This window comes from Nycticebus coucang, chromosome 11, assembly GCF_027406575.1.
Source record: "Nycticebus coucang isolate mNycCou1 chromosome 11, mNycCou1.pri, whole genome shotgun sequence".
Lineage (NCBI taxonomy): Eukaryota > Metazoa > Chordata > Mammalia > Primates > Lorisidae > Nycticebus > Nycticebus coucang.
This window is the reverse complement of record NC_069790.1, coordinates 77,298,021-77,310,283: the sequence shown is the minus strand read 5'-3', so window position 1 is coordinate 77,310,283 and position 12,263 is coordinate 77,298,021. Positions and strand designations below refer to the sequence as shown.

Genomic DNA, 12,263 nt, shown 5'->3' with positions numbered 1-12,263 from the left:
TTATTTATAATTTTTTTTGCAGTTTTTGGCCGGGGCCAGGTTTGAACTCACCACCTCTGGTATGTGGGCTGGCACCCTACTCCTTGAGCCACAGGTGCCGCCCAATATTAATAATTTAGATTTGTATATATATATATATATATATATTTTTTTTTTTTTTTTTTTTTGAGAGTGAGAGTCTTGTTCTGTTGCCCGGGGGCGAGTGCCGTGATGTCATAGCTCACAGCAACCTCAATCTCTTGGGCTCAATCCTCCAGCCTCAGCCTCCTGAGTAGGTGGGACTGCGGGTGCCTGCCACAACCCCTGCTAGTTTTTTCTGGGCTTTTTTTGTGTATGTGCAGTTTTTGGCCGGGGCTGGGTTTGAACCCGCCACCTCCGGCATATGGGGCCAGCGCCCTACCCCTTTGAGCCACAGGCATCGCCCATGGGCTTTTATTATTAGAGATGTGGTTTCACTCTTGCTCAGGTTGGTCTTGAACTCCTGAGCTCAGGCAATGCACCCACTTTGGCCTACCAGTGCTAGGATTACAGGCGGGAGCCACTGCACCCAGCCTAAATTTGTATTTTAGGTGACATCCAGATGTTCTGAGAATGTGAATGGGAACTCATGTTCAATATAAGGTTATTTGGTTGGGCTATTTGGGGGGTTTCCAATATCTTTTCATCTTTCAAGTCTGGTTAAATTCCCTAGAGATGACCTTCTAATTTCATGACTGGAGGACGTAGATGTGTCTGTGAGCCTCTGGAAGCTGAATGGAGGAAGAGAACTCCGCATCTAATATGCATTTTCCCAGTGTGGACACCCCAAAACTCTTTTACCAGGGAAGAGGAACAGGAGTTACCTAGCTACAGGAGGTAGGTAGAGGACCAGGTATTTGACCACCTCATAAACAAGCTAACATGCAAGGCAGTACCATAGAGACCAGGACAAAAGGGGGGGAGGGGTAGCAACCCTAAGAAATAGAAACCGTCAGTGAAAAGAAAACTCAAGTATATATATATTTATATGTAGATAGGTATACATAAATGTATCATTGATATCCTAATATATGAGTTATCATTGCAAGCATAAAACAAGGGTCTCAGCGCCTGTAGCTCTGGGACTAGGGCGCCAGCCACACACACCGGAGCTGACGGGTTCGAACCCAGCAATGACAATTGCAACAGAAAAAATAGCTGGGCGTTGTGGCGGGCGCCTATAGTCCCAGCTACTTAGGGTAAGGCAAGAGAATGGCTTAAGCCCAAGAGTTTGAGGTTGTTGTGAGCTGTGACGCCATAGCAGAGCACTCTACCCAGGGCAACATAGTGAGACTCTGTCTCAAGGAAAAAAAAAAAAAACAAGAAAAAGATACTATTTTAAAAAGGAGCCTTCAGGAACAAAAATATGATAGCAGAAATAAAAAGTTCAAAGATAAATGTTCAGAAACACCCTAAGGGGAGGGAAATAGCAAGAGGACAAAAAATGAAAAATAGAAAAGATTATAAATTAGAGGACCACTAATTTAGGGGCAGGGGTCAAAATATGAAAACTCGAATTCCATTAGCCAGGAGTGCTAGTGTGGGCTGGTGGTCCCACCACTGGGACTAAGGCTATATATAGGAGAATGAGATTCCAGGATCACTTGAGCCCAGGACTTGAAGGTTACAGTGAGGTATGATCATGCCACTGCTGGATAACCTGAGCAACAGAGCAATAGCCTGTCTTTAAAAAAAAAAGCAATTAAGAAGTAAATAAAGGGCGGTGCCTGTGGCTCAGTGAGCAGGGCGCCGGCCCCATATGCCGAGGGTGGCGGGTTCAAACCCAGCCCCGGCCAAACTGCAACAAAAAAATAGCCGGGCGTTGTGGTGGGCGCCTGTAGTCCCAGCTACTCGGGAGGCTGAGGCAGGAGAATCGCCTAAGCCCAGGAGTTGGAGGTTGCTGTGAGCTGTGTGAGGCCACGGTACTCTACCAAGGGCAATAAAGTGAAACTCTGTCTCTACAAAAAAAAAAAAAAAAAGAAGTAAATAAAAACAAAGCATTCCAAAATGAAATATAAGCAGAGGTTGGGGAGGGAAGGATCATTAACAAAATAATTCAAGGAAATTTCCCGAAACTAAAAGTTATGAGTTTCCAGTTGAAATGGCCCACTCATTGTCCAGCAGAATTCTGTCATGCCCTTTTCCTGTCCAGCAAAATTGACAAAAATTGAACCACTCCAAAGCTCGTCACTATAAAACTGAAGGATACTAAGGGCAAAAAGAAACTGCAGAAAAACTGGTCGTCATTTATAAGCCACCTGGTCTTTGATATTTTATTATAGCAGCTCAAATGCCCAAAGACATTGAATTTCAGTTTTTTATTTTGTTCTTAATTTTTTTATGTGACCACACTATATTTCTCCTTTTTCTTTGCTTTTCCCTATGCCTCCGTTCCCAGGGTAAGTTCTTATTTTTCTCTCCTATCTCCTGTGCTCTTTTTCCCAGGGGTTTACCCCTTCTCCCAACTTCCAATTATAACATTATAGGGCTAAACTCTGACCCCTTGTATTTTCTGTTACAATCTTTCTTCCAAAGAGAAAAACTGGTCAAAGGATCAAGAACCAGAATATGTTTGAATTTCTCAACAGCAATGAAGAAAGCTAGAAGACAAGGAAGCAATTTTATCAAATTTCAAAAGGAAATTTATTTATGTATTTACTTATTGGCAAGTATGCACAGCAAAGGAAATTTATTTAAAACTAGAATTCTATACTTGATTAATAAACTATCAATAAAATGTAAGATTAAAGGAATGTTTAGACAGTCAAGATCTCATAAAATTTAGTTTCATTTTCTCAGGAAGCTACTGAAGGCTATACTCCCCTAAAATGAGAGTGTAAACCAAGAAAAAAGAAGGTATAGGGTATAAGACACAGAAGATACAACACAGGAGAAAAATGAACAGAGATGCCCCCCCCACACACACACACTAGGCATAGACCAGTACAGGTCAGAAAACTCCAGAAGAGATTCCTTTACAAAGATGAAACCGATAGAATATCACATCTATCTAAACCTTGGGAGGGGGAAGATTTAAACAATCATTAAGGAGTTTGGGCTTGGCTTAGTGATGAACAGCAAACTAAAATCAGATCATTATTAGCCAGAGGAAAAAAGTATTGTGCTTTCCTACTTTTCTAAAATGTGAATATTTACCTTGTCATAATGAAGTAAACACAAATAAAAAAAAATACATCAGGCAGGTGGAGGGATGGGAAATATGGGGGGGAAGGGGAAGGAAGAGGGCTAAACCTTTGTTTTCCATTAAGCCAGTAGATAATACCGAAAAGTGAAAAAAATCAAGAAATAGCAACACAAGCACATTACGTAAGAGATGAAATTAATGATAAAAAATTAAAAGAAGTAAAGTAACTGTGAACTAAGAACATAGAAACAGGTGAGGGGAGGTGTGGCTTCCTTGCAAACCTTACAAAGTTTTTATAGAAGTATTTGATTCTAAACCACAGACATGTTATACATGTATAACATTGAAAAAAAATTAAAGGGGAAAAATATTGCTTTATACACAATGTTTGCCTCTAAAAATTTCACTTTTTGGTAAAGGGAACAAACATGGGAATAAATAATTTTAAAGTGTATCATTTCAACAACAGAAATATTTGCAATGACTGAGGGAACATAAAGAACAATGAAAGGGCATGTGAAGAAAAGCATCATAGTGGGACAGAGTATGAGGTAATAATAATAAGGATGAAAGATAAATGGTGTGTTTTGGGCACTTCGCAATCCATAGTGCTGATGTGGAGTTAAAGGCAGGATACTCTGTATTATATATAATACCCATTTTAGAATGGAATTTTAAAGTTGAGAAGATTCAATTGTTAAATGTTTATTAGAGGAAATTGGAAGAGGAAAGAGGCGTTGAACTTCTGTGTTAAGCATAAAAGACAATAAAGAGTTGCCTACTTTGATAACAGAAAACTGAAAATGTGTGTTTCACTTGGACCTTGTCTAAAGCAGTATAGGTGGAAATGTAAAAAGGGTATGTTTTGACCATGGACTCAATAATGGCCAAAGAAATGTGAAAAGTCTTTTCTCTAAATGTGTTTATAAGAACTTGGGCCATGATCTCAGAGATTTTTGTAACATGAGTTTTAGATTACAAAAAAAATTGAGAGGACAGTACAGAGATTTTCCCTTCCACACACGCATAACTTGCTCTACCAATATCCCCCACCAGAATGGGACATTTGTTACAGTTGATGAACCTGTATCGACGCATCATTATCACAGAGACTATAGTTTACATAAGGTTCCCTCTCACTCTTGATAGATATCATACATTCTATTTATTTGACAAATGTATAAGGATGTAGTCACCATTTTTGGATCATACAGAGTTATTTCACTGCTCTAAAATTCCTCTGTGTTCCACTCATTCGTCCCTCCCTCCTTCCCAATTCCTGGAAACTACCAATTTTATTACTGTCTTTATAGTTTTACCTTTTTCACATTGTCATATAGTGGCAATCAAGCGGTATATAAACTTTCCGGATTGGTTTCTTTCACTTAGTAATATGAATTTAAGTTACCTCCACATCTTTTCCTGACCTGCTAAGCTCATTTCTTTTTAGTGGTGAATGATATTCCATTATCTCCATATACCACAGTTTATCCATTCATCTACTGAAGAACATCTTGGTTCTACCTAAGATTTGGGAGTCATGAATAACACTGCTGTAAATATCTGTGTGCAGGTTTTTGTATGGACATAAGTTTTCAACTCCTTTGGTTAAATACCAAGGAGCTTTAAGTGCTGAGTCATATGGTTTAAGAGCATGTTTAGTTTTGTAAAAAACCACTGTCTTTCAAAGTGATTGTACCATTTTGCATTCCCACCAGCCATGACGGACAGTGCCTATTCCTCTACATCCTCACTAGCATTTGATATCTGCAAATCCGAACAGCGATGAGATGCCACTATACACCTAATACAGTGGCCCTTTATTGAATTATTACTTCATGATTGTGGTACAAATAATAATATTTATAATAATTATAATAATACTTGTACCACAATGATTTATTATTGATTATTATTAATGATTATCATTAAATCATTTAAACATCTACTATTTGATACTATGTATTTGATATCACGGAAATATTAACCTATGAATTATTCATAGCCCAAGGACAAGTGATCCTAAAGAACTGGGGTCAGAAAAAAATTAAGGTACATAATTGAGGTGAATAATCCCCAAGGAAAGAAGTATAAAACCTCCCACCACTCTGACAAAATTAGCCAACTAGGTTGCCCAGATCCCCACACTAAATCCATGCTATAAAAACTAGTCTATGCTGGCTCTGCACCTGTAGCTCAAGCGGCTAAGGCGCCAGCCACATACACCGAAGCTGGTGGGTTCGAATCCAGCCTGGGCCCACCAAACAATGACGGCTGCAACCAAAAAAAAACAAAAAACTAGTCTATGCTTACCGTGGTGAGCATAATCCTAGCACTCTGGGAGGCTGAGGAGGGAGGATCACTTTAGGTCAGGAGTTGGAGACCAGCCTGCTCCAGACTAAGACCCCGGCTCTACAAAATACAGAAAAGTCAGCCAGGCGAGGTGGTGCCGGCCTGCAATCTCAGATACTCCGGAGACTCAGCCTAGGAGCTTTAGTTTGTGATGAGCTGTGACAACGTCAGCACAGACTGACCCTGTCTCATAACATAACAAAAACAAGTCTAGCAGAAATGTAAGGATGTGAAATAACATTGGTTTTTTTCACTCAGGGTTGAAATTTGGGAAAATATTAGATCGGAAAAAATCCTTCAAGTTTTTTGAAGCAGATCCTATTGGAGAGCTTTGAGCAGGAAGGGTAAGAGGTGGGAAATTGGTGCTCCTGGATCCTCCATATCGCAGGATACACAGAATAGGGTCCCTGAAGTGATTCACTTTTCCTTGTTGTTAACTCTGGTGAAATACAACAAGAAAGGGCCACAAGTATGAGGGTGAAATCCTTAGTAGGATACGACTAACATATAATATATCAATCCCAGCTTTAGATGTCCTGCGGTTCTAAAAGAACTCTTACACGCATTACAAAACCACCTTTAGTCCCAGATGCCGGGACTGGCAGCCTGGGGGAGCACACTTCCTCCCACAAGGGGCCCCCCAGTAGGCGGGGCCTCCTCGAGACCGGGGGCGGGGCGGACGGCGGGGAGCGGGCTCCGCCCAGGGGCGGGGCTGCGGCCCCGGCGCGTCGCTGCGCCGCACGTGTACGAGCCCGCCGGCCAGAGCTCATCGGACCCGGCGCGGGCGCGCTACCTATGCCCAGCCTCCCCCGCTGCAGGCTCTTCCGAGAGACTCTCGCCGGCGCTTTCTTGCACCGCGGGCGCAGCGCCGGCCTCCTCGCTACCCGGACCGCCCCGCGCCCCCAGGCTCCGGGTAAGTGCGCGGCCGCCCGGGCTCCGTGCCCAGCTTTCCACTCCGGCCCGGCCCAGCGTCCCGACCCCAGGACCCCACCCGGAGAAGCTGTACGGGCCGGGAAGGCGGCCCGGAGGCGCTCTGAACCCGCGGCGTCTCCATTCCGAGTCGCGCCGGCGGGAGCGAGGCTGGAGCCCGCGCCCCTCCGCCCGGCGGGTTGTCAGGGGCCCGCGCCCGAGCGCCCTCCTCCCACCGCGGCGCTGTCAGTCCGTGGTCTCGTTCCCTTTTTCCCATTTTCTTTCCCTCAGACGCACCCTGAACTCTTCTCCCTTCCAGAAGAGAAAACCAGCCTTTTCTCTGAGGCCCTTCACTGCTCTCTCACGACGCTTGGCCAGTGGTATTTGAGTCCAGCCCACGTGCTTTCTTCTTGCAGTCCTGCATCGCTTGCCACTCATTTTGAGGCTCCAGCGTGCCAGGCTGGCCCTCGGGGAATGCTTGTTCTGCGTACGTTTCCCAGAGGAGGAGCGAAGAGGCTGGGGGCTAGGAGTGTGTTCTCCAGCACTCTGCTGGGTGGTTGGTTGACCGGAGGTGTCGCTGGAACTGGTCGCGCTGAGTCCCGCCGTCTGCCCTGCACTGAAGGGTTTAAAAAGTATATACATCCTCGTTGACTGCTGAGAAGTAGGGTTGCCAGAGAGTTTAGATTTTAAAATACTTGTACCCATTGTCAGACCACTTTTTTCCATTACAAAAATAAAAAAATTACTAAGGGCTTTTTTTTTTTTTCAAGCCTCTAAACATCGGTGAAATAGGTGTGCCCTAGTAGCCTGGGAATACCTTGACTATTGAGGGATCTGTCAAAAATCAGACTGTATACCCTTGTTGAAAAGGGGATAGGTAAACTCAACACCTGTCTAGTACAGTGCACGCTGTCTGGGTGAAGGGCACACTTAAAACTTTGACGCAATGTGTACAGAAACAATGTATATAAACAAAACATGTGTACCCCCCCAGTACTCCGAAATTTTTTTGCAAAGGGGGAATGGATGGGTAATTTTGTTCAATCATTAGGAAAAGTAACCAAAATCATTAGGAAAAGTAACCAATACTAGTATTTATTAATTTAACAACACCTTTTACAGGTTTTTTTTTTTTTTTTTTACAGAATCTCACTATGTTGCCCTCAGTAGAGTACAGTGACATCGCAGCTCACAGCAACCTCTAACTCTTGGGCTTAGGCGATTCTCTTGCTTCATTCTCCCAAGTAGGTGAGGCTACAGGCACTCACCACAACACTTGGCTATTTTGTTGTTTAGCAGGCCCTGGCCAGATTCCAACCCATCAGCCCCAGTACATGTGGCCAGTGCCCTAACCACTGAGCTATGGGCACCTTTTACAGTCTTTTGATAGAGGCTGGGGCAAAAGAGGTACTGAATTTATTTATTTATTTTTATTTTTATTTTATTTTTTATCTTTTGGGAAGGAATCACAGTGTCACCCTGGGTATCCTCCCTCACAGCAACCTCAAACTCCTGGGCTTAAGTGATCCTGTTGCCTCAGCCTTAGAAGTAGCTGGGATTACAGGTGCCTGCCACCACACTGGACTACTTTTCCTACTTTTAGTAGAGACTGGGTCTCAACTCTTGCTCAGGCTGCTCTTGAACTGAGCTCAAGCAATCCACCTGCCTCAGCCTCCCAGAGTGCTAGGATTACAGGCATGAGCCACCGCATGAAACAGCTTTTACACCCACGTAGGAGAGAGAATAACAATCCAGCTGGTCTTATATTTGACTAAGTTTGCTTCTGCCTGGGGTCCTTTACATGTGCTATTGGGGCTGCCTGGAACTCTCCTCACACACATTTTTTCATGCCTGCTTCTTCCTTTATCTTTGCTCAAAAGTTACCTCCTTAGGCCAGGCACTGTAGCTCACCCCTATAATCCTAGGACCCTGGGAGGCTGAGGTGGATGGGTTGCTTGAGCTCAGGAGTTCAAGAACAATGCAAGAGCAACAGGGAGACCTGTCTCTAAAAATAGCCAGGCATTATGGCAGGCACCTGTAGTCCTACCTACCTGGGAGGCTGAGACAAGAGGGTTGCCTAAGCCTAAGAGCTTGAAGTTGCTGTGAACTAGTATGCCAAGGCACTCTACTGAGGGTGACAAAGTAAGACTGCCTCACACACAAAAAGTAGTTCCTTAGGCTTCACTAAAGAGCACCCCTTTTACGCTCAGTCCCCTTACAATGTTTTATTTCTTTGAAGCTTGCATATTCTGAAATTAATTTTTGTTTTCAGGAATATCCCTAAATGGAATGTAAGCTCCATGCGGGCAGGAATTCTCCCGTTCTCCCAATGCCTACAACAGTGCCGGACACATGGGACTTTCTCAATAAATACTTGTGGAATGAGGAACTTATCGATTTCATGTAACATTGTGTGTGCTTTACCCCAAGGAAAGTGGTAGTTAATGTGAGAACTAGAGAGATTACTGACAATTTGCAGAGGATGGAGGATAGATTTTTTTTTTTTTTTTTTTTTTGTAGAGACAGAGTCTCACTGTACTGCCCTCGGTAGAGTGCCATGACGTCACACAGCTCACAGCAACCTCCAGCTCTTGGGCTTACACGATTCTCCTGCCTCAGCCTCCCGAGCAGCTGGGACTACAGGCGCCTGCCACAACGCCCGGCTATTTTTTTGTTGCAGTTTGGCCGGGGCTGGGCCTGAACTCACCACCGTCAGTATATGGGGCCGGCGCCCTACCCACTGAGCCACAGGCGCCGCCCAGGATAGATGTTCTTAAAAAGACCAAGTTGGCTGGGCACAGTGGCTCACGCCTGTAATCCCAGCACTATGGGAGGCTGAGGCAGGAGGATTGCTTGAGCTCAGGAGTTTGAGGCTTGTCTGAATAAGAGTGAGATCCCCGACTCATGAAAAAAATTGAAAAACCCAGCAGGGTGCTGCAGTAAGCACCTGAGAGGCTTAGGTAGCAGGATGCCCGCAGCCTGAGTCTGATCTGAGGTAGCAGGATGCCTTCAGCCTGAGTCTGAGGTTGTAATGAGCTACAGCAACGCCATTGCACTCTGCTCAGGACATAAAGTAGAACTTTGTCTCACCAAAAAAAAAAAAAAAAAAAGAAAGTTGTAGAGGGTTGTGAAATATGATAGGATTAAGATTCATATGGCTCTTTCCAGATGTTTATTATGAAGGAAATCATGTTTGGGGGGTTGGTTGGTTGGTTGGTTTTTTTTGGGGGGGGGGGTAGAGGGTTGTTTGTTTTGAGACAGAGTCTCAAGCTGTTGCCCTGGGTAGAGTGCCGTAGCGTTATAGCTCACAGCAACCTCCAGCTCTTGGGCTTACACGATTCTCCTGCCTCAGCCTCCCGAGCAGCTGGGACTACAGGCGCCTGCCACAACGCCCGGCTATTTTTTTGTTGCAGTTTGGCCGGGGCTGGGCCTGAACTCACCACCGTCAGTATATGGGGCCGGCGCCCTACCCACTGAGCCACAGGCGCCGCCCAGGATAGATGTTCTTAAAAAGACCAAGTTGGCTGGGCACAGTGGCTCACGCCTGTAATCCCAGCACTATGGGAGGCTGAGGCAGGAGGATTGCTTGAGCTCAGGAGTTTGAGGCTTGTCTGAATAAGAGTGAGATCCCCGACTCATGAAAAAAATTGAAAAACCCAGCAGGGTGCTGCAGTAAGCACCTGAGAGGCTTAGGTAGCAGGATGCCCGCAGCCTGAGTCTGATCTGAGGTAGCAGGATGCCTTCAGCCTGAGTCTGAGGTTGTAATGAGCTACAGCAACGCCATTGCACTCTGCTCAGGACATAAAGTAGAACTTTGTCTCACCAAAAAAAAAAAAAAAAAAAGAAAGTTGTAGAGGGTTGTGAAATATGATAGGATTAAGATTCATATGGCTCTTTCCAGATGTTTATTATGAAGGAAATCATGTTTGGGGGGTTGGTTGGTTGGTTGGTTTTTTTTGGGGGGGGGGGTAGAGGGTTGTTTGTTTTGAGACAGAGTCTCAAGCTGTTGCCCTGGGTAGAGTGCCGTAGCGTTATAGCTCACAGCAACCTCCCAACTCTTGGGCTTAAGCAATTCTCTTGCCTCAGCTTCCCAAGTAGCTGGGACTACAGGCATCCACCACAACGCCCAGCCACTTTCTTTTGCAGCTGTCATTGTTGTTTAGCTGGCCTGGGCTGGGTTTGAACCCTCCAGCCTCGGTGTATGTGCCTGGCACCATAACCACTGTGCTACAGAGGCCGAGCCTCAGTTTTTCTATTTAGTAGAGATGGTTTTTGCTTATGCTGATCTCAAACCTGTGAGCTCAAGCAGTCCATCTGCCTTGGCCTCCCAGAGTGCTAGGATTATAATTATGAGCCACTGTGCCCAGCCCAGAAATCATGTTTTTGGAAAGAATAATATTGGTGGAGGAAATAATGTCAGTGTTGTATTAAAATTTGGAAGTGCTAAACTTTACTTTTGTTGCAAGTATAGAAGATTTAAACTCTTAGTTCATTAATCTATTTTTTAATGAAAAAGATTTTTCATTAAAATTGGAATATTTCTATTTTCATTTGGTGTATTTGGAATGCAGAAGATATAAAACCATTATTTTATTTTACTTTTTTATTTTTTATTATTATTTTTTATTAAATCATAACTTTATACATTGATGCATTTATGGGGTTTAGGGTACTGCTTCGAAAAACCATTATTTTAGCATTATTTAGCTCTCTCATAAATAGCATCTTTAGCATCCAAAGAAAGGGGTAGGATTTTTAAATTCATGGGACAGTATCAGTGGGGTTTGTTCTCTTGGTTAATTCAGCTTTCTGGTCTATGTAGAGATTTTAGTTGACAGTTAAGGCAACTATATTAATGTCTTAGATAGTGTATTTGTGCAGCATATCTCTTTTAAAAAATGGTTTTCAATACATCAAAGAACTCAGATCTCCCCTTCCCCATTTATAGCCAGTCACTTTACATCTTCAAGATAGAATGCCTGGATAGGTATTTTTAGATTTTCCTGACTACAAACCTGATGTTCTTAGGCCTCTTACCCTGGGCAGGGTTCTTTTATCATTGAATTCTTTATGGCCTTCTCTGTGTTTACAAGATCATTTCTCTCTCCTCTCTCTGCACAATTTAAAAATTATATTCCAGGGCGGCGCCTGTGGCTCAGTGAGTAGGGCGCCGGCCCCATATGCCGAGGGTGGCGGGTTCAAACCCAGCCCTGGCCAAACTGCAACAAAAGAAAAAAAAAAAATAGCCAGGTGTTGTGGCGGGCGCCTGTAGTCCCAGCTGCTCGGAGGCTGAGGCAAGAGAATCGTGTAAGCCCAAGAGTTAGAGGTTGCTGTGAGCCGTGTGACGCCACGGCACTCTACCCGAGGGCGGTACAGTGAGACTCTGTCTCTAAAAAAAAATTATATTCCAGGGCGGCACCTGTGGCTCAAAGGAGTAGAGCATCGGCCCCATATGCTGGAGGTGGCGGGTTCAACCCAGCCCTGGCCAAAAACTGCAAAAAAAAAAAAAAATTATATTCCATTTCATTCTTCCCTTTACTATAGTTCCTGCTTGTGTAATTTGAGTTCTGCCTTTACTAGTCCAGAAGTTAGAGCAGCTATTCTAATAAATATTCTCCTAGCTTCTGGGTCTATAAGACAGAACTTAGCAAAATATTTATAGTGATTTAAAATCATCGATGCTATATATATGTGTTTGTGTGTATGTAAATATACTCTTTAATAATTAATGTGTCTGTGATAGGCCATTCACTTCATTTCATCTGAAATGCAAAAGTGAATTTAGTTAATGAGCTTGTCTTTGCAATTAGATGTATTTAGAGAAAGAAAACAGTGGGTG

The 12,263-nt window shown here is 43.8% G+C and overlaps 1 protein-coding gene across 1 annotated transcript in view; it reads left to right on the top strand.

Annotated features, from left to right (window-relative positions):
* Positions 1-6,243: 6,243 nt before the first annotated feature.
* Positions 6,244-12,263, top strand: part of PUS7 (pseudouridine synthase 7) — a 60,265-nt gene continuing 54,245 nt past the window's right edge. The window contains exon 1 of the mRNA XM_053608602.1: positions 6,244-6,428. Coding sequence (XP_053464577.1) covers positions 6,311-6,428 — 118 coding nt within the window. The 5' untranslated portion in view covers positions 6,244-6,310. The remainder of the gene's footprint in view (positions 6,429-12,263) is intronic.